The sequence below is a fragment of the Lepisosteus platostomus genome, chromosome 3 (assembly GCF_059453375.1).
Source record: "Lepisosteus platostomus isolate fLepPlt1 chromosome 3, fLepPlt1.hap1, whole genome shotgun sequence".
Classification (NCBI taxonomy): Eukaryota; Metazoa; Chordata; class Actinopteri; order Semionotiformes; family Lepisosteidae; genus Lepisosteus; species Lepisosteus platostomus.
The window spans coordinates 29245092-29269335 of NC_142613.1; the positions used below are offsets into that span (position 1 = coordinate 29245092).

General features: G+C 36.4%; 1 protein-coding gene across 3 annotated transcripts in view; it reads right to left on the reverse strand.

The window, feature by feature from the left end:
• usta (uronyl 2-sulfotransferase a) overlaps positions 1-24244 on the reverse strand; it is a 313485-nt gene that overhangs the window by 180760 nt on the left and 108481 nt on the right. For all 3 annotated transcript variants that reach the window (XM_088625123.1, XM_088625122.1, XM_088625121.1), the window contains exon 2: positions 16414-16457. In XM_088625123.1, the coding sequence (XP_088481249.1) occupies positions 16414-16457 (44 nt within the window). The remainder of the gene's footprint in view (positions 1-16413; positions 16458-24244) is intronic.

A 24244-nucleotide genomic window follows, 5' to 3' on the forward strand; every position in this document is an offset into this window, starting at 1 on the left:
AACGTTTCATTCTTTCAAAGAAATGTTTCCAGTGGGATTCGATCTTAGACCGTGTGACATGGGAGTCAGGAACCTAACCCACAGCGCCACCAGCAAGGTCACATGCAGAGTGCTGAAAAAGCACTACAGAAACATTATCAACAGACAATGTACAGCGTGTACTATTCTTGTGTTGCGGTACATGAATATAATTATATCGTTATTAATTTCTTTAGATACGCGATTCTATATTATATTACCTTTTAATCAAATTCTAAAAGTATGCTTGTTGACTCCGGTATCGCGTTAGTTAAAGACTTCGATGCTTAAAATGTTTAGGGAGAAATGGAATACTGGTGTGTATTTTTTCTTTAAAGTACCAAGACCAGCCATATACTGTATGTTTATGTTCCAAAATTAATATCGTTTATGGCCTTCACACGCGTTACAGTATGCTCCTATTCTTTTTATGCTCAGCTACTAAGATTTCCCTTCAGTGGTAAAATTCCATATAAATATTCAATACTACAACGGGCACAGTAAAGACGTTTACTGTAAATCTTTCTACGACAGACCAACGGACCACGAGTGCCCCTGTCGGTCAACCAATCACGTACCGCGGTACCGCGCGTCATCGTGAGTCACAATGCGCGACGCCGTAGCCAATTACCTCCGGTACATCTCTGTACCGCGTACTTTGAATGGCTGCATCTGTATAGTCATGGCTTTTTTCTGTTTGCTTATTTCAAAGTAACACCTGCTCCATTTCTAAAAATGTGCATTTTTGTATTTTTTACACCTCTAGCACTTTAACGTCCTGAATTTTCATTTGCCTTAATTTGTAGAATGAATTTTAGTTTTAGCTTTAAAAAGCTTAAGTTTTCACTATCTTTTGTTTCTTGTCCTACAACTGTTATTATTGAACACCGAATTATTGTACTTGACATGACTTCATTCACCCTTTCCTGAATGTCTATGACAGGCAGAGATAGTGCTGTCTCTGGTGCGATCTTTTGCATTTGACATTTCACCGTTTTAAAAGAATAAGAAATCAGATTGCTCATAAATCACTTATTCTACATAAACACAGCATAATTGAAAATGTCCTCTTGTTCGTTTTGGAGACCTTGACTGAAACTGATTTTAGATGTCAGAAAGGATTTATTTTCTTTGTATTTCTGTGTGCACACTTCCTACATTGCTTTGTCGAGATTTTAACTTTATATTTAGGCTCAGATTTCAATTATAAATCGTACACTAATTACTAACAGTAAATACTGATGTTTTGCTCCCTCTTACCACAAAAATATATACAGATGCAGCCATTCAAAATGCGCGGTAAAAACCCGCAGGGCAAGTGATTGGCTGGCCAAAATGACCGACAGGGGCACTCGTGGTGCATTGGTTGGTAGTGCAAAGATTTAATCATTTAATGTCTTTACTGTGCACATTTTAATCCGCTTAGTTTTGAATATTTATATGGATTTTACCACTAAAGGGAAATTTTAGTAGCTGAGCATAAAAAAAGAGGAGCATAACGCATCTGAAGGTCATAAACGATATTAATTTCGGAACATAAACATTACTGTATGTATGTAAACTGTACTGTGTATGGCTGGTCTTGGTAGTTTAAAGAAAAAATACACACCAGTCTTCCATTTCTCCCTAAACATTTTAAGCATGAAAGTTTTATGAAACGGTACCCAAATATGCGATTGCTGTATAGAATGAATTTTAATTTAAAAAAATTATTTAACACGAACATTAAGCTGTTTACATCTTCCGCCTGAGAACAGTCACCCGTTGCTACCCAACGCAGAATGGTGATTGGCTGACACCATCTGACACCCCTCTGATTGGAGAAAAAAGACGTTCTGGTTTGCTATACCAGGAAGAGGATTTCTTTCTATTCAAAACGTGTATTTTAAAAGTTTAAGAAGTAAAAACCTTACAGCGTACACAGATTTCTAAACTGATCAGGATCGTTATCTTTGTCTTATGCATAATAATGTTCACCGCTCTGTCCAGCAAATTAATAATAAACTTTATTTTATATAGCTTTTTAAACGAATAAGTAATTAGATTGCTCATAAACCTAATCACTTGCTTTTTCTTTTTATTTAGGCTCAGATTTCAACTATAGATCGTATTATTAATAACCATAATAACAACCAACCAACAAAAACAACCATATAAACATAATACCAACCAAAAACATAGATAACAACCACAATACAAAATCAAATAATCAAACCATTTTACACTCGCAAAGTCCTCCAATTATCATAATCCCGCCCCTTATGCAAAACCAAACCTTCCTCCCATCCCAGTTTATCCTGTTTATCATAAACAAAATCCACCTCAATTTTCAACATAAAGCATTACACAAAATCAATACCTCAACACTCCATACTCAACAACGATAATTCACAAACAGCCAGAACATGTAACTACACATTCCCAAACATACCTAATTTCCAGAGCCCCGCCCCTTATGCAAAACCAACATAACTCCCCTGTTCTCTCTCTCCCCAGGCGGTTGTAATTGTTTTTATTTTCAAATAAATTTTAGCAAAGTCATGTATTTTAAAAATCTTAAGATTTTTATATTTATGTCTTTATTTAGTGGTTTCATTAGTGACAAAGGCTAAACTTTCTTGGAAAAATGTCTTTTATGTAAACCATGTTTGCTATTAATTCATTCAGGGCTAAAATATGTTCATTGTCTTCTAATGAAAGAAGGGTTCCTTTCGCCGTAGTCGGGAGCCTAGCCTTTAACTAGTAAGTACTGTATTTACTGGGTTTTTGAGGGGGGGGGGGGGTGTCTTTCGCTGGAAATCTCACCTCCTACTTTGAAAATACCCGTGAAACCGGTTCAATTCGTCACAGCCAGCACTCCTGCAGAGAGTTGGGTTGTACTTGCAGTGTATACAGTACACGTGTTATGCTCTTCGTTAATGTCTGTGAAGTTTTATTTAATCTCTGAGCCATACTGATTCTTCTGGAAGCCAGTTTCCGCCAGGGAGTAAAAAAAAACACACTATGGTATTCTTTCCAATGCAGTGCAGTTAAAAACATACCTCTGATGCTGCTCCTAAATGAATATCGTTTATGACCATCAGAAGCTTTATGCTCCTTTTCTTTTTTCCAGTGGATTGAACAGGGAGAGGCATTTCATGATGTACTTTTCACTGATGAAACAACAGTGGCTCTGGAACAGTTTTCAACCAAGTCGTTTTATAAAAAGGGGAGATATGTACACGTTACTGAAGCTAAAAGTTTAGCCTTTGTCACTAATGTAAACACTAAATAAAGACATATAGAAATCCCTACGTTACAGACTGTATATGGCTGGTATTGGTAGTTTAAAGAAAAAATACACACCAGTATTCCACTTTCTCCCTAAACATTTTAAGCATCAGAGTCTTACATGTGGTTATTTCGGAAACGTTTGTACGTGCTCCTTCTGACCATGTTACTGTTTACTGTTACTGACCATATTAAGTTTAAGTGCCTGTGGGCACTTTTCCTGTCCGTGGGGGGTGGACCGTCTTTCATTAGAAGGTTAGTCTGTTCTACTCTGAGAATGTAGAGGGGGTGGAAAGTGCCCGTGGTCATTTAATTAGTATTAAAATCTTAGTTATCTTTCTAGTTCACAGGTTTGCATGCATAATTTAATTTTAAGCCACTGAGACATCAGGTACTACTGTTGTATTTATGAAAAAGAAACAAAACAAAAAACATACTAACAACTGTGCCATCCTACTCCTTAGTTAATACATTTTATTATTCATAAACAGTTAACATTGTTAGCAAAATATTTTGAATTATATTTAACCCTATTTTTTCTTTAGTTTTGTATTTAACTTATTATATGATAGTCAGACTTAATGTATATTAATGTATATTTGAACAATGAAAATATATTTTTACAAGATTTTACATTAAGCACTTAAAATTAATATGGTTAATAATAGTAAACTGTAACATGCTGTAACAAGATCGGTTAAACTGCGAAGAAAATCCTTTCAGAGAAAATGTTTCAGGTGTGAAGAACAAACCTGTTCCCACACACCCTGCCCCCACTACCATTAGAATATACACAAACATTTTAGCGTTTCATTCTGAGCAGAAGACCCTCACACCTGAAGAGTGCTGGCTGTGACGAATTAAACCGGTTTTACAGGTTTCAATCACAGATTGGGACTCAGTAAACTAACACACAGCGCCACTGGATTTGATAATACTGTACCTAACCAAAATCCGCAATATGGAAACAGAACCTGTGTAATTGTTGATAGATGATGTACTCGTAACATTTTTTCAAGACGAACTACAACATTTAAAAAATGACTTGTATGTACTTGATATCTCTAATCAATCCACGGGTTCCAGCACAAAACGAAACTAAAACACATACCGTTTCGCGCTTCTTATTAGTTGCTCAAAAGTAATTTGACCGTATGAAATGCATAATATAAACCTAGAAACATATACGTGAGCAGTACTTAAGCACTGTAGTTAAGACATACCTCTCAAATACTGTAAATCAAGTTAAAAATATCTCAAGACCGATTCTGGTCGTAATGAAACCATGTTTCGTGTATGTTTTCTTTTTCACCTTGAAATAACTCATTTCTAAATACCTTTTTCACTGTTAACATCTTGTAGCAACTTTGCGACAAAATATACACTCTGACAGTTCATCCTGCTACCAACATTAAATAAAACAAATCTTAAGATTTCTATATTTAATTTTTATTTAGTGGTTTCATTCGAAGCTTACAATGTTTAGGGAGAAATGGAATACTGGTGTGTATTTTTTTCTTTAAAGTACCGAGACCAGCCATATACTGTATGTTTATGTTAAGATTTCCCTTCAGTGGTAAAATTAGATATGAATATTCAATACTTAAACGGACACAGTTAAGACATTAAATATACATATACATATTGTATACAGTACAGTTTGCATACGGTAATATGTTTATGTTACGCGATTAAAAAATAAATAAATAAAACTGAAAGGTCCAGCACCAGCTGGATTCGAACACACAACCTGCCAGTTGGTAGTCACGCACCTAGACCAGTAGGCTACAAGACAGCTCGCATAAGCAGGCAGGCGAAACAGCCCTACACAGCCCTGCCGCAGTACACGGATATAATCATACCGTTATTAAATTCTTGAGATACGCGATTCCATATTATATTCCCTTTTAATCAAATTCTAAAAGTATGCTTGTTGACTCCGGTATCACGTTAGTTAAAGACTTCGAAGCTTACAATGTTTAGGGAGAAATGGAATACTGGTGTGTATTTTTTTCTTTTCATGATAGGTGTCGCATTTTAAATCATTTTCGTAGTTAGAAATTATGAAACGCCCTGTTAAAAGCAAGGAAGTTTTTATGCCCGTTGAAGTAAAACAAAATGCCTGACAAAGTATGGCTTGGACAGATTCCAAGTGCTTGTACAAATGTGCTAAAGAAATTATACTTTGAGTATACAGCTTGTCCAAAGTCATCCATTATTTATACTATTAGTAATATCTTCAGTAAAGGCTTTGATGCATAAATATTTCTGATAAAGGTAGGTTGTGTACTTTTGTCCAACTGAGCAATCTTGCTTTCAGAAAATATACCAACATTTGAATGACTGATGATTAACATGCTGTAATACACAGTTCAAAATTAAAGGCTCGAATGCTGTACATGAGAGGTTAAGCTCCCCCTGGCGGTTTTACAAGGCGACGCCGGATAGTTAGTCACGTGACACACGTGATACCGCGTGATACCCCGGTGGGCGTGTCGCGGTATGCCGCGAAATACCTCACCCATTTTGAATGGCTGCATCTGTATGTATTGTAGCTATAATGAACTTTATTTCATACGTGTAGCTACTGCGATTCGGACACGGAATGGTTAAAGATGGCGACAAGTCAAGCACCCAGAGGGGGGGGGGGCTTCTTCCTGCCTCCATAACTAAAATGCCAAATAGGAGTGGCTTAACCGACATACACAGTCGTGTAACTGACAGTTTGAGGTAGCCTATTGTGTAGATTTCGCTTTGTTGCTGATAGGTTAAGCTTTCGAAACTCAGCCCCAAAGTCATGTGAATGATTTTTCGCCCTGTTTCATTGGTTAAACACAATGATCACAAGCACCACCATGGTAACTGGGATGTGTAGTTTTTAATTCAGTTTGAATTATAACCATACGTACTGTCTTCGTATTTGGCCAGGGTTTTAAAGAGAGGGCGCGCCAAAAATGTTTGGTGCCGTCGTCTCCGCTTTAAAGGTACCCCCGTGCTGGAAGAATTTGACCTCTGAACGTTTGCCCAGTGTATGTACAGATGCAGCCTTCAAAATGCGCGGTAAAACCCCGTACTGAACGAAATTATCTGCAGATATACCAACGGCGCATTATACCGCAGTACATGATTAGCTGGCCAAAATGACTGATAGGCAGCACTCGTGGTGCATTGGTTGTTAGTGAAACGATTGCTTCTTTTAATCTATTAATTGTGCATGTTTAAATCCACTTAATCTTGAATATTAATATGGAATTTTACAACTAAAGGGAAATTTTGGTAGCTGAGCACAAAAATAACAGGAGCATAATGACATTGAACATCATGAATGATATTAATTTAGGAATATAAACATATTATGTAAGCTGTATATGGCTGGTATTGGTAGTTTAAATAAAAAATACACACCAGTATTCCACTTTCAAAGATCATTTCAAAGTCTTTCATTTGGTTACTTACTGCGTTTAGTTTGGAAAAGTTTTTATGTGCTCCTTCTGACTATATTAATTTAAATACTTCATAAAAAGTTATAATGTTTTAACCTTTTTTATGGATACTTTTTTATGGATTTTATGGATGACAGTAAAAAAGCATTCTTTTTAGAATTTGGTTAATAGGGAACATAATATGGAATCGCATATCTAAAGAAATTGATAATGATATTCAAGGATTTATTTATTTTCATATAGCTCAAATTATTAGCGTAGTCCACTTCTGCATCAATTTGACTCATTCACCCATGATTACTTGGAAACATTTTGCCTGCCCTTGCAGTGATGCGAAGATGGCTTTGGTGTATGACTTGCATGCTGGAGGTCAGGGGTTCGAACCTTACTCCTGGCCTGAGATTTCTATTAACAAATAAACATTTCTTTGAAAAACTTAAATAGTAAATATTATGGAAATTACATTGAATTTTTTGGTATTTCTGAAACACCCTCTGTATTTCCTGTTTTCACACAGATAAGAATAAACTACATATTCAAATCTTTTCACAGGCAGAAAGATGTTCTGTGCTCTTACCACAGTACGCATTGTTACATTTTTAAGCATCAGTTGAAGCATTCTGAAGTCTGTCAAAATCATAAAAAATGCCCTGGATTAAGCAGTTAGAAAACAGGTGGATTTACACTTGTAAAAAACATTCAAATTTTAATAATAAATGACCTTGGATGGTCTGTAAACCGAATATTTATAGAGGAGACACGTGGTGTCTTTTCTTTCCAGTTTAGAATTAACTTTTACCTATTAGTATATTCCATTGCAGACACTTTATATAACGCTCCGTACTTCTCACAAAGGCTAGGAGTGTTAACACCCTGCTGGGTAACGTTATGTAAAATAGACAGTTCTGAGGGGATGGGAAGGAATTTTCAGTAGCATGTACTGTTGTCACTGTTGCTATTTAGCATAAGGCAACCGGTAATCAAATGTCCTGTTTTTTTCTTAACGCTCGTTTTCCATACTGTAGTTTTAAAACTTGAACAAAGATGTGCCCCAGGCAAACAGCGCGATGTTGTATAGTTTTAAAGCAACTACAGTATAGCTTGTGGGAAATAGATTTATTTGTACTGCATCAAAGCTTAACTTGTTCAGAGAGTTCAACAGTACAAACTCCAAGTTAAAAGGAAAATCTAAATATTTCCAAAATGATCACAAGTGAACGAGTTGAGGGATTCGATAATAATAGAGACATCATAACAATAACCCCGAGTTGTTTCATGCTAATCATGCAATCCAACTGAAAGAAGGACACTTAAATTAACATGAAAAGACTTTATATATATAAATAAGTTAAAAACACAGGAAAAATGGGTGTTTTTTCTTCTGTGCGATCAGCTTAATGTCTTTGTGTAAGCCGTAAGTTCTTTTACTTATTCATTAAACATTTTAAAACACTTTAATTTTGTAAATGCAACAAACATTCCGTACAGAAATAAAATCATGTTTTCCACAGGTGTTAAGCATATAAGCAGGTTGCTGACAAAATAGCGCACCGTCCTCTAACCGTAAAGACCATTCGACAGCTTCTATTTTTTAAAAACATTTAGAAAAGTTTCATCTATACAAATACCACAGACTTTTCTCGATTGTTTCTTTTGAATGTCACTCTTAGTTCAAATTTTATTTACATCTAAATAAGAAAGTGATGTGTTAGCATAAACTATTAGTAATCAATTTGCTGCAATTCTTCCATATCTTGTAAAAACATCAATTTACAAGAATTTCATTGATCCGATCACGTATTCGTTTCCAATCATACGAAGTAAGTTTTGAGAATCTCTGATTCACCATACCTTTCACATGCTCATAAACCATATTAATTTAGGAACATTAACATATTAAGTAAACTGTATATGGCTGGTATTGGTAGTTTAAAGAAAAAAATACACACCAGTATTCTACTTTCTTCCTTAACATTTTAAGCATCAAAGTCTTACACGTGGTTATTTTGGAAATATTTTTACGAGCTCCTTCCATTATAATGTTTTAACCTCTGCAAATACACTTGTTATCAGAGTAAACAAAAGCATACTTTTAGAATTTGATTAATAGGGAATATAATATGGAATCGCGTATCTAAATAAATTAATAACGATATAATTATATTCACGTACTGTTGCACAAACAAATTATCACAATAGTACACTTTCTTTGGATATGTCTGCTTCAGTTTCACTCCTTTACATATGATTATGTCTGTGGCACAATGGCTTAAATGTGTGCCTTATATGCCTGGGGTTGGAAGATCAAACCCAGCTATCACCATGAGTTTTCTTTTAACAAATAAACATTTCTTTGAAAAACTAAAATAGCAAATATTATGGACACTATATTGACATTTTTTAAATTTCTAAATATCACAAAATGTTCAAAGCGAAGTCATTTATTAATAACAACAAATAATTTCAAACTGCTACTTATATTATTACCGATAACAAATATTATAGACACTATATTGAATTTGTTGGTATTTCTAAATATCACAAAACGTTCAAAGTTAAGTAAGTTAAATGATTATCATTTTCCATGAATACTTGTGCTCGTTATTGCAGTAAAAGAAACTCATACTTTTCAGAATTTAATTATTTACGCAATAAGGCACAAGAGGCCGTGCTATATCGTGGATATATTCACAGTTAAATGGTATTGTATTTTAAAAGGCAACCCTTTTAACTGTGACTAAATCCATGATATCCTGTATCACGGTCTCTCGTGCCTTATTGCTTTCATAAAACAGTCCCCAAATATGCGATTGCTGTATAGAATTAATTTAAATTTTAAAGATTTATTTAACACGAAAATTAAGCTGTTTACGTTCCTCTGCCTGAGAATATAGTCCCTCAATGCTACGCAACGCAGAAACACAGCCACAGGTAAGATTAACTAGCAAAAAGAGGACATTAGCTAGCCAATGTGATAAAGGAATAAATTACTTGTTTTTTGTTTATTTCTTTAGCACATTTATTTGAACATTTCCATCGATCATACAAGCATTGAAAAATTTCGTCAGGCATTTTCTTTTTCACTCCGGGAGTGCTCCCTGGTGCTGGTCTCAGTGCCTAGCAGGATATCATTCCTTGTCGTTAAAATTGGGTTTCCAATAACGAACATTCGTTTTTATGTCCACTATAACAGACATAATCTCCCTTGCTTTTAAACGAGCGTTTCATAATTTCTAAGAATGAAAATGATTTAAACTATGCAACACTTATCATTCAACGAGAGCACAAAATATCACAATATCACATGTTTACACTGTTAACTGTTCAGGAAAGAGTGAATGAAAGAAGTCATGTCAACTACAATAATTCAGTGAACAATAATAACAGTTGTAGGACAAGAAACAAAAGATAGTGAAAATGTAAGCTTTTTAAGGCTAAAACTAAAATTCAGTCTACAAATTAAGGCAAATGAAAATTAAGGATGTTAAAGAACTAGAGGTGTAAAAAATACAAAAATGCACATGAGCAAAAAGTTTTAAAATGGAGTAGGTGTAACTTTGAAATAAGCAAACAGAAAAAAGCCATGACTAGACATAGTGTAGAAGAGGGATACAGGAACACTTGTTTAGGTATACAATAAAATCACAGAAAGGTGTGTGTTACAAAAGAACATGCAAACATGAAATAGATTTGGCAGAGAGTGAGGAATCAGAAAATTAGCATGCATAAAAAACAGCAATTCTATCAGAGAGCCTTATATGAATTAGTAGTAAACATGGTTTCATGGAGGGCTTCTCAGGTTTTTATAGCTTTTAAAGTCATGCATGTCTAAGTTAAGCAGGAACACATCATTACATCTCATTTTTTATTTATTTTTTAAAAATTTAAAAAATGGTTTGCCCTCATTCACAGCTGACACTCCTCCACACACTTAAGTGAAAAATTAATAACGCCAATGTAAACGTCACATTTACAATTTGTTGATAATAAAAATGTTAAGTTCTCTAAAGGTTTCTCAGTCAAGTATGAGAATTCACCTAGGGAGCTGTGTAAGCATGCGTAGGCAGCAAAAGATCTGCTAAACAGGGAAGAAAACGCTTTCAGAGAAAACAATTGTTCAGGTGTGAAGAATACAGATCCCTAATTCAATTTCAGCCTAAAACTGTCCCCACACATCCTGCCCCCACTGCGATTAGAATATACACAAAGCACTGAAAGCTTTACAGTAGATGATCAGGTGTTTCGCAGACGTAGCCATAGTACGTAATTCAGGATTTATGAACTCACATCTGGGATTCTATTAATTAAAAGTAAGTTTTTTTGTAAAAACCGCACCAGGTATTAGATCTAATATTAAAGTTATATCACTGGGCCGTGGCTAGCCTCAGGACAGTACTGCGAGAGCACCACAACTTCTTAACACTCTTTTTTCCATACTAGTTTGAGTCTTTGTGTAAGCTGTAAGTTCTTTTCACTTCTTAATTAAACATTTGAAACACTTTAATTTTGTAAACTTGACACACATTCTGTACAGAAGTAAAATCATGTTTACTATAGGTGTTAAGCAGGTTAGCAGGATACTGATAAAACAGCGCACTGTCCACCACTGCCCAGTGATATAACTTTAATATAAATAAGATCTAGTACCTGGTGCAGTTTTTCCCCCCAAAAAAGAAAGAAGGACAACTAATTCGACACGGAAATACTTTATTTTTTCATTGACAAAAAGGTCCCTCTTATTCATATGAAAGGCAGTGACGTCATCGCGCTGGCAAGCCCTCAGTCACCTGACCAGCCGATGCACTGCATCAGAGAGAATCAGTATAGCTTCTGGGAAGTACATGTTTCCAGCATCAAAGATTAACTAGTTCAGAGCGCCCTACATTACAAACTCCAAGCGTTTCATTTTGAGCTGAAGACCCCCACATCTGAATAAGGCTTCACAGCGTTTTTGCTGTGTTTTCTCTCTTCTCTTCAGCATGGAATAACTTGTTCCTTTGCTGACTATGCAGGCTGACGCAGCCATCCACCTGAAGCAGTTAGTGTTGTACAGTGATAACAGACGTGGGTAATGTCATCCCCATTAAACAATGTGCTTATCGCTCAAATCCTGCTAAACTAATAATTAGACACAAGAAAAGTATTATTGGACAATGTTGTGAGGGTCTCTGTAAACTGAAAAGTTATAGAGGAGACACGTATTGCCTCTTTTTACACTTGAAAAAAACAACATTCCACTCAGTGGGCAGTGTATTGTTAACTCAATCACCTGCTAATTCGTTTTACACCACGGGAAGACAGGATAATGTGATTGCACTGTATCTGTACGAAATGTGTTTCACACAGTTTCACAACCCAAAGCAAGGCTTGGAAAGGTCAGAGGACCTGCCGAGTTCGTAAAACTCTTAGTTGCAGCATTGTGGGTGTTGTGGTTTAAATGCTAAATGCATCCCCTAAATGCATCCCCCATCCCAGTGCATAGTCCCACATTAAATAAAACCATGAGAAAAAGAGATTTACAATGGAAAGCTGTGTCAGTTTTCTGTGTAAAAAAATTGGTTTGAACATCATGGATTCTGTTTTTTAAAAGCTGTTGAGTAAAGAATAGGAATTTTCCTGCCGTCACCAGTATTGTGAATATAGTTGACCCTTACCTGAATTAAAACAGGACATAAAGAAAGGGTTTCAGAAATAAAACAAAGCTTTATTTCCGTGCTTACAGTCTGGGTAATTTGAGTGAAGGCTGTGAAAACATTTGTCAGTCTGTCCGTGGGGGGAAGGGGGACTGTCTTTCATTGGAAGGTTCGTCTATTCTACTCTGAGAATGTAGAGAGGGAGGAAAAGTGCCTGCGGTCATTTTTTTCACTGACAACGCTGTGTTGTGTTAACAAAAACTATAGTATGCTTAACAGCTGTTCAACCGGTTTAATTCAAAACACTTTATTCAGTGGGGCAATTTAACAGACGCCTCAAGCCTAAAATGAAATCGTATATATTGTCATTAGAATTGAGAATAACAAAGCAGTATTAAAAATACCACTGAAACAATAATCATGTTTCTGGTCATTCTTAACAGTATTAATTTAATAATAATAATTTCAAGCTTCTTGTAACTTTTTCAGTGTAATCTTTTTCTTCGGTTTTCAAACGCAATCAAGTTAGCTTGAAGTTCGAAAACGATCTTGGCACGGCTCTGAAGTCCTGGTTCCTTTTCACGTTGGCAAATGTGCTTTGCAAAAAAAAGAGCAACAGTGGTTAAGAAAGTTGCAAATTCCAGTCTTTTTAAATATGTGGCTCAACAGACAGGTCTAATCTTCACACAACCCTTGATGTCTATGTTTTTTAAAGAAGGAGACAATGCGAAACTGATTACTTCAGATTTTTTTAATATGACACCACTACGAGGTATTAAGATGTGTTCGTTAAAGCCTCGTTGAAAGAACATATAATTGTTTGTGAATGTTCGCTTTTTAAGGCTACACCCACAGCTCTTCTGATTCAGGTAAAATATTGGAGACAAATTTAATTTTCCTGTTCACACAAACGCATAGAAGATAATGATATTAAAATTCACCGACGCCCCCCACCCGGGCAAACAGAGGAACAAAGTTGCAAAACTGTTACTCTTGCGCTGGTAACAGAGTGCTTGAACTCGGCAGATGGTGTTATTAGAGGTCAAAGTCACCGTGCATGGTCAACAAGGCATTATATCTCGGGAACGAAAGCAGCACAAATGCTACTTTCAACGGCACAAACCGGCACAAATGCAGCACTAACGATTGAGACCAGTCCGGTTCCCCTACGACGTTGTAGGGGGGCTGAGTGAGGGTAACTAAATCACTTAGAATCTTGGAGTACTAATTGTAAAAATAACCCTTCTTCTTTATTTGTTTAATTTAAAGAATTCCGTGAATAAAGGGCACTCTGAACGAGTTTTCAGAGTCAAGATAACGGTTTCAAAATAAAAAAAAAACATCAAACCTTAGATTGGATGAGAACGTCATGATTGTTTCGCAAGGATGTGAACTTTGAACGTTTTGTGATATTTAGAATTACCAACAAATTCAATATAGTATTGATAATATTTATTATCAATAACAACGACAGTAGTAGCAGCTTGAAATTATTCGTTATTAACAAATGACTTAGCTTCGAACATGTGATATTAAGAAATTTAAAAAATGTCAATATAGTGTTCATAATATTTGCTATTTTCGTTTTTCAAAGAACTGTTTAATTATTAAAAGTTAACTAATGGCGACAGCTAGGTTCGAACGGCCAACCTCAGGCATCTAAGTTACACACTTAAGCCATCACTCCACAGACGTAATCATGTGAAAAAGAGTGAAACTGAAGCAGACATATCTAAAGAAAGTGTAATACTGTGATCATTTGAGCTAGAGTACATGAATATAATTATATTGTTATTAATTTCTTAATAACAATAGATACGCAATTCCGTATTATATTTTCTGTTAATCAAATTCTAAAAGTATGCTTTTGTTTACTGTGATGACGAGCATATTCGCAGAAAAGGTTTAAACATTATACATTTTTACAAAGTATGTAAACTTAATATGGTCAGAAGGAGCACATTTTTTTTTCTCCAAAATTACCACATATAAGACTTTGATGTGTGGAAGACCGAGTTAAAAGCTCAAGACAGTAACTGGTCTTCTAAGGTTTTCTGTTCACACCTAAGACCACTGTCTTTCTGCAAACTAAAGCCTGTGATTCTTCACACCCATTCAACCAGAGAGAAATGAAACAGATTGCAGGATGCCAAATGGCATCTTCCTGTCCTGTTTTGCTTGACTTGTGACACTGCCCCTTTCCCTGTATGTTCCTGTATGTTAAAGTCTTGCCTACTTTTAATGTATAAAAAGGAAAATATAACTTCAGTACAGGGAGCATGTTTTGAGTGCTAGGGGAAACCCTTTCTCTGTGATATACTCCCCATCAGCTGATTAAATTAAAGATCTCTGTTTGACAATCTCCCAAACTGATTGAAGACTGAGTTTTCTTTGACAGATGCTTAAAATGTTTAGCAAGAAAGTGGAATACTGGTGTGTATTTTTATTTAAACTACCATATACAGTTTACGTAATATGTTTATGTTCCTAAATTAAGATTGTTTATGACCATCAGACATGTTATGCTCCTTTTTATGCTCAGCTACTAAAATTTCGTTTTAGTTGTAAAATTCCATATAATTGTCCACCACGAATGCACCACGAGTGCCCTGTGCGAACATTCACAAACAATATTAAAACGTGTACAGTAAAGAGATTAAATGATTACATCTTTGCCCTGTCAGACATTTTGGCCAGCCAATCACATACCGCGGTACAACGCAGTGATAACTGCATGCCGTACAGGTTTGTACCGTGCATTTTGAATGGCTGCATTTATAGGTGCGCTTTGCCTCCCTGATAACACGGGACAGGTTTGCCCTTGCAGTCCTGATGGCTGCCTTGTTGCCTGATCTGAACACAGAATCAGAAACAACATCTCTAGTACAACCATACTGAACACCAGAACACCCCAGGGCTGTGTACTCAGCCCACTGCTGTTCAGGCTGATGACTCGTGACTTTACTGCTAAATAAAATTGCAAATTATATAATCAAGGTTGCCAATGACACGATACCACAAATGCTGCACACACAAAGTCTCCTTTATTGAGGACGATCCCTCCCACCCCTCCTGCAACCTCTTTGCCCTCCTACCATCTGGTAAAAGGTATTGCAATATACGGGTCAGCTCCACCAGACTCCGTAACAGCTTTTTTCCACAGGCTGTCAGGCTCCTCAACAAGCTCCTGGTACCGACTGTACCTACTCCAAATCTGGAAACTAATGTCAGGCATACTGTCTGATGTATTCTTTGCAAAGTTCTGTCCACAATCCTGTAAAGTACATTTCACTATGCACATTGCACTTTATGTACCCTGTACCCTGTCAGAAATGTCTATATCTACATTGTTAATAGCATTGTCTTTACAGTGCCTTGTCTGTATTCGCACTGTAGACCTGAAGAACAATATCTTGCTCCTCTGTATACTTGTATATGGCTGGAATGACAAATGAACTTGAACTTGAATGCTTTCCAAATGACTACCAGGGGTAAATCCTTCTGGGCGTAATAGGCCAGCCGGAGTGTGATGCTGACCATATCAACTCCACTTCCAGTGTTGGATGGTTGAGAAAAATGGTAGCCCTTGCCCCCCATTCCCCCATGGGCCTTTATGGCCTGAAAACAGGACCTTACTTACCTACCTACATGTAAATTATGTTATAAATAAATGGATCTTTAATATATGAGTATATGATATATGAATTATACTGGAAGGCACCTAAACATGAAAAAATAGTTGAATTTGTCACTTTTATAACCAAATCTTTGTATAAGCAAAGTAAAATAAAACAATAAAATAAATGTAAAATACAAATAAGTATCTAAACTGTTTTATTTATTAATTAGCAGAGAACATCAGAGAAATATAAAATAATGTTTGTTAATGGTTTTGACTGTATAGTATGTATAAAATGACTTGCTTGGCTGTTAACTGTTACCCTGGATTCTCAGTTATTAATGCTATCTTACTGCTGCACAAAAAAGTTTCAGTAGCAGATATTTGGCAGGGAAAAGAGGATTAGAAAAGGGAAAGATCATTCTTTTACCCTTGGAACTGGTGGGCCATGGTCATCTAGAAAAGTGGAATTTCCTGTAACATAAAAAGAAATAACCATAGGTTAATGCATGATTTTCAGATCATGTCTTCTGCCATTCTAAGCTAAAAGTAAAAATTTAAAGAAAATCTAAGATGCAAAACAAAGCACAACGTACAAAAGATAAGATAGTGTTTTTTTCATTTTGCAGATTTGATTTGAACATTGAAATGCTTTTAAGGCATTATTTATTGCCAACTCTTAACTAGAAACAATAATAGGAAACAAATCTGGGTCAAGAACTGTAGAAAGACAACATTTCATGATACGGAGTGTTACTGCACATTCTATTTTATCACCATATAAGTGAATAAACTTTAGAGTACACAGAGAACACATGACAGCAAAGGCATTGATTACCACAAAGGATGTTCTATAATTACTCCTGCAGGATAAAATACTTTTGTCTTTGTTACGAAAAAATAACAGGAAATTATGAAATGTGCTAAGGACTTTACAGAAAAGGACTGATGAAAATTGAGAAATCCAAATATAACATCTTTTTCTCATCAAAAAAAAAAACAGTCTTACTATGTTGAAAATGTTAAACCTATAGATAGGTAAGTCAGAACAGTACAGTCCAAGAAACACCAGTAATTTCCAACTGTAGTCCTGGAAAAACACTTTCTATTCTATGTATTTTCTATTTTTTGCTCCATGTGAGTTCTTAATGGGAAGCTAATCAATTTCAGTTTACTATTTGGGGCATGCTTACAAATTTACTTTAAACACTTAAGAAGTCAATTGGGAATTTGACTAATTAATTTCCATCAAACCTGTAGAAGTTATCTGAGTTTCAGAACTGCTCTTAATCAGATGTGTTGCCTAAAATGTAACCAACTAGCCCTTTACAGAAGGTAAAATTCTGTTGCAGCATTAATTGTGGCAGCATTACAAAGGACCATTACACTTGTGTCTGTTCATCAACTGACCGACTAGTAAGAGCAGTTTAGTCAGAATGAATAGTATAGCGGCAAGGCTTATGAAAATAAAGGAATACGTTTGCTGCTCCCTTGCCAGTCTCTCTCTCCCTCATCTCAAGTGGTGCTTGATACAGAGAGGCCATTCCATTTGGTTCACAATTAAGGTGTTTTTTCTAGCCAATAGAGTATCCTGATAAGGAACAACTCCCAAAGCTGAGATTCTCCAGCAACCCTAATAAACGGTCATCTCTGGCGCCTTACTGTCTGGGAAGATTGCAAGGGAGAGTATCATCCCAAGTTGTTTACAACCCTAAGGTAAGAGTGCATTGTTACTCATCCTCAGCCAATCAGGAACTGGTGGGGCAGGTTAACCCCACGTGGGTCTCGGATGCCCACGGAACTTTCAACCAATGGACAACTGTAGTTCCTCCAGGTAAAACAGGCAGCACAGAGTTCCTCAGGGTGCCTCCTGGACATTCTCGACTCAGCTCCTCCTGAACATCCTCAGACTCAGCGCGGACAATCACGTAACGGCCAGTGTGTCCGAGTGTCAGAACTTTCCTTTGATCTAAGAGGCGAAAATGGAGGTTGCCAACGCGTAACCAAAGGATCCACCCGAGGTTAGCACAGCAGCAAGCCTCGTGAACCCACCGCAAACGCTCACCTGATCAACAAGTGAACTATGGTCGGAGCTGTGGACAGCTGAATTTAAGTATTCAGAACTAGCGCTACATCAGGAATGAACCGGTCTTCTTCTTGTCTAAAGAGTGTGACCTGCTTGGACCTGCAGTCACTTTTCTCCTGTGCACAAACTCTGCTAGTAAGCCAGAACTAACTAGCAGGTCTTCAGAGAGCCCACTGCCAGCATCGCAGCAGGAATCTCTCCCACGTCGCACGCCGAACCAGCACTGCCTGGACACAGCAATAGCCTGCCACTGTCTTTCTATCCGCGGGAGATCTGAATCCGCAGAGATTGGATGAGTATTCAACATTCTTCATTACAGCTCGAGAATTAAATTGTTACCTCAACCCCAGTTGATATCAATTTAATTCCTATGAGTGATATACTTCCTTTTGAGTATCTAGTGTAGACGTTGTAATCCAAGTTCATTTACGAAATGGTCTAAATGAATGATATACTGAATGTATGTCCCTCTTGGTTTATAACTCTTCGTGATTTGTATTCTGCTAACTCTCACGATAAAGTCTGTTATGTTTATATGCACATTTTATGCATTAATAAATGTATTCTCGTGTATTAGTAAAAGTGTAAAAGTGTGCCTTGTTTGAGTTATCCCGCAAGGTTGATTCTAATAGCCATCAAAGAGTCATTTTGTGACTTACTGCTACAATTAACAATTGTCCCAGTAAATGCAGGTGTTATTGATGTAACAAAAACATGCATAACAAGCAACAAAGTAAAAGAACATATATCTGTGAAACAATATACTGTGAACATCAGTGCTTATTGTTCACTCAGGATTACAGTGTGCAGAGTTAATAACCTCAGAGTGAAAATACACATCAGCCATAATGTGTCACAGTCTAGCTCGAAAGGTTTTACCAGATAAATCACATTTATATTCTCAGACACAAGTAAATATGCATTTAATACTGAACTAAATATAAAAACGTGCCTTTGCAACAATAGTTTTGTTAAGAATGATGTGAATAATTAAATGTAATACTCCATTGTCCAGATGTCCTTGTTGAGTTTAAACTTCATACTGGTAAAAGCTGGCCGGGCTTCCGTAGCAGCTTCTCAGTGCTGGAAGTGTCTTAACACTGGAAAGAAAGAGCTTTTGCCTTGCTTTGCTTAACAGCTTGCGGTATAATCCAGAAGTGACTGGAGAATGATGTTAGGGAAGGCACAGCGAGGAAGGTTGGGATGAAAGACAGGGGGCAGTGACTGAAGTGATCCGGGGGAGCGCAGGTGAAGGAGTCCAAAGGAGGTCCAATAGGGTTGCCGAGTCACATTCCATAATCCAAAAAGCCAGAAGATCCATCCGAGATGAACAGTTAAAAACCAGGGAAGAGGGAACTGGAACTAAGAACATGGAGGATTAAAAGCATAATGGGGCTAGGCGGTCCGAGCCCCGGACCCAGAGGTCAGGACGCCATGCTGAAACCTATGGCCTCGGGCCACTCCTGGACCCAGTGGTAGGCAGGCTTCCAGGTGTCCATCTTCCAAAGCTGAGCACGGAACCATGGAGACAACAGACTTAAATAATAAGAGGGGAACAAGGGACAGGTGCACGTAATGAAAATAAATAATAAAAGAAAGGTTGGAGCACCCTCTAGATGAGGGATAACAACCATCACAGACAGCTCTGCCAAATTTGTGCCCTGGTGACTTAGGTCTTTAATACAGTTAGTGCAGTTTGTCTTCTTAATGTTTACAAAGTAGCTTGTCTAATTGCCTATTTTGTTGATCAGGCAAAAATAACAGTGGGTTTGCAAACTCAATATCTCTTCTATCTTGGGCAGAATTCTGTACTTTCTTGACTCCTTATCTCAGCCTGGCTTCTTGGAGAAATGTCCTGACTTGAAGTCATTATAGTTATGTGTTCGTAAAGGTCAGTTGGCCAATTTTGAGAGAGATGTTCAAATCGCTAAATTAACCAGAAAAAAAGGACTTGGGTTCTAGTTGGTGAAGCACGGAGTACGCTGCGGTAAAACGTGGCAGGCATGGCACGTCACAATGTGTCATACCGTGTCATACTACAGTTATGATAATAGTATCTGGAATCACCTTGTAAAATCGCCAGGTGGAGCTAATAAAGCTTAAAGTCTCATGTACAGCATTTCAGGTGTCACCAGAAAACACCCATTTCGAATCCCGGTCACTGCTGAGGGACAATCTTTTTCCAATTAAGAATTTAAGTTGTATACTCTTTAGACTTTTAATAATTTTAAACCATGTATTACAGCATGTTAAATCATTAAACGTTAAAAAGTCGGATATATTTTATAAAAGCAAGATTGCTCAGTTGGACAACAGTACAAACCTCCACCTTCATCACAAATATTTTAATTATGCAGAAGCATTTTATGCATCAAAGTCTTTATGGAAGATATTACTAATAGTATTAATAATGAATGACCTTGGACATGCTGTAAGTTCAAAGTAAAGTATTGGTCAACTTTCTTTGTAATGATCAGTTGTAGTACTGCATCAGTTTAACTGTTGCGACACGAAAATACTTTATTTTTTCATTCACAAAAAGTAACACCACAACATTTCGTTGATCCGATTACGTATTCGTTTCCAATCATACAAAGTAAGTTTTGAGAATCTTCGATTCACCATGCCTATAATGTTTTCCCAGGGATTGCTCATAAACGATATTAATTTAGGAACATAAACATATTATGTAAACTGTATACAACTGGTATTGGTAGTTTAAATAAAAATTACACACCTGTATTCCACTTTCTTCCTAAACATTTTAAGCATCGAAGTCTTTCATTCGGCTACATACTGTGGTTATTTTGGAAAAGTTTTTATGTGCTCCTTCTGACTATATTAAGTTTATATACATCGTAAAAAGTTATAATGTTTTAACCATTTCTGTGAATACTTAAGCTCATTATCGCAGTAAAAAAACCCTTACTTTTTAGAATTTGATTATATTGAAAATTATACGGAATCGCGTATCTAAAGAAATTAATAATGATATAATTATGTTCATATACTGTAGTTGTGTGCCCTGCGTGCTTGAAGTCGGGGGTTTGAACCCAGCTGTCGCCATGAGTTTTCTTTTAACAAATAAACATTTCTTTGAAAAACTAAAATAACAAATATTATGGACACTATATTGACATTTTTTATATTTCTATATATCACAACATGTTCGAAGCTAAGTGATTTATTAATAACAACTAATAATTTCAAACTGCTACTGTACTGCCACTACTGTCGTTGTTACTGAAAATAAATATTATCGACACTATATTGAATTTGTTGGTAATTCTAAATATCTCAAAAACTTTCAAAGTTCACATCCTTGTGAAACAATCATGACTTTCTCATACAATCTAATGTTTGATGTTTTTTTTTTATTTTGAAACAGTGATCTTGACAAACTCGTTCATAGAGCCCTACATTACAAACTTTCTTCGCAAAATTATTTAATTTAAACAAATGAAGGAAGAAGCATTATTTTTTCTATTGCCACATCGAGATTCTGACTGATTTAATTCCCCTCATTTAGCTGAAACAGATAAAGATGTTAATCATGCAATATTTACAGTAAGGCAACAAGTAATAGGTTTTTTCCATGTTGAAAAGAGAAGAGATAAAACACATTTTGGCTGTAAAGCCTTCAGATATTAGCTCGTCAGTATAGTACATGTTTATCTGTACCATCTGTCGGGATAGACAACTTACTGCACTATAGCTCTGGTAAGGAGACAAACTATGGCCAAATAATGAAGATGAAAAGAAATGGGACGTCAACAAGAGACAGGTTGTGAAAACTGGGTGAAAACTCAGCTGAATCTCAAGATTTAAATCCAATAGAGATGGTATGGCATTCCCGACTCAAACAAGTATTGTACAGTGATATAAACGTGGGTAATGTCATCGCGCTGGGAAGCCGGCTTGCAGAGAGAACAGAGTTAGCTTGCAGAGAAAGTAATTGTCCTGCTTTTTTGTCCATCACTTAATAAAAAGGTCAGTCTAGAACACGTTATTTATTACGGTTTATTTTTGGGCTTTACATTTACGTTTATAATACAGAGTCCCCATTACCCCTTTTGTGTGTTTAAAATGTGTGTTTAATTAAATGCTTGTATTGATTCACAATCTGACAAAGCAAAGCAAATCGTTAGAAGATGTGGAAGTGCAACAATTTATCACAGTGCGAATTTTAATACTAATTATTGATTACTAATAGTTTATACACCTATACATTTAGATGTATATAAAATATTGAACTGTGACATAACAGTCAGAAATACAGTCGGCGCCGCCTCTTCTCTGACTGAGCTCAGCGGGTGGTGCACTGTTATCTCAATAGTGCCACATTAAATAAAGCCACGAAAAAAGAGATTCACGATGCAAACCTGTGTAAGTCTTATGTGTAAAAAATCAGTTTGAATATCATGGGTGCTGTTTTTAAAAAGCTGTTGAGTAAAGAATAGGAATTGTCCTGCTGTCAGCAGTATTGTGAATATAGTTTACCCTTACCTGAATTAAAACAGGACATTTTGGGATGGAGCAGTGGCTATGTGGCTAAGGATCTGTGCCTGTGCCTGGAAAGATGCTGGTTCAAATCCCACAGCTGGCAGAAGAATCCTACTCTGTTGGGCTCCTAAGAAAGGCCCTTAACCCCAACTGCTCCAGGGGTGCTGTACAATGGCAGACCCTGCGTTCTGACCCCAGGCTGGGGTATGCGAAAAATAATTCCTAATGCAAGAAATTGTAAAGGTTTAATAAAGTGATGTTATAATTATTATAACGAAAGGGTTTCAGAAATTAAACAAAGCTTTATTCCCGTGCTTACAGCCTAGGTAATTGTAGACTGTGACGTTCTGCTTCAAGTTAGCTTTGAAAACGATTTTGGCACTCCCGTAGCATTTTCATGAGACCTAATAGAGTTATGAGAACACTTTCTTTTATGTTTTTGACAGGTGCATAAACTATTAGTAATCAATAATTAGTATTAAAACTCACACCATGATAAATTGTTGCACTTTCACATCTTGTAAAAACATTAATTTGCAAGACTGTGTTAAAAAAATACGTTAAATCTGACAAGAAAAAAAACAGGGTTCACTTTTTTTCTGTCTCTCCCTACTCTCTCTCACCCGTTGCGATTCAGACACCGAATCATTAAAAATGGGAACAGGTCAGGCAGGAAAAGGGAAGGGGGAGTAGGGAGGCATCTTCCCCCCTTTTTCTTCCTTGTGGTCAGCTTGGAATCTTTGTGTAAGCTGTAAGTCTTTTTTTTCTTATTAAACATTTTAAACACTTTAAATTTGCAAACGCAACATGCATTTCGTACAGATACAGTACAATCACATTTTCCCATCTTCTCGTGGTGTGAAGCAAAATAGCAGGTGGTTGAGAAAATAGTGCGCAACCCACAGAGCTCAGTCAGAGAAGAAGCGGTGCCGTAAGGAGAGTGTTTACAGTGTTTATGGCACTGAGCGCGTCTGCCTTTAAAACCTAATAATGGAATGTAAATAATTTCTTTTAACTTGAAATCTTTTCATTATTATTAAACATAGCTTTCTCACCAGTTAGTTTTATATTTGAAACCATCTTTAAACAAAGCAGGGGCTTATTGTACGTTCTAATGACATTACACATGTAAAGATTAGACATCTTTATTTTTTTTAAATACATTTGAGAAAAGTTTCATCTAAATAAATATCACAGACTATTTTTGATTGTATTTCTGAATCTTATGTCACAGTTCAATATTTTATATACATCTAAATAAAGTCAGGTGCATAAACTATTAGTAATCAATAATTAGTATTAACATTTGCACTGTGATAAACTGCAGTAAAAACATTAATTTGCAAGATTGTGTTCAAACATACGTTAAATCTGACTATCAAAAAGCCAAGGTTCACTTTTTTTCTGTATCTTCCTACTCTCTCTCACCTGCTGTGATTCAGACACAGAATGGTTAAAAATGGGAACAGGTCAGGCAGACAGGGTTAGGAGGGAGGCATCTTCCCACCTCTATGAGCCAAAGAGAAATGACTTGAGCGACGTACAGAGCCGAAAACATTTGGTGCCGTCTCCTCCGCTTTCAAGGTACACTCCTTGTGGAAGAATTTTCGCCTCTAATGTTTGCCCAGCTGCTAACACAGAAGCAAACAGAATACAAAATGTACTTGCGAGA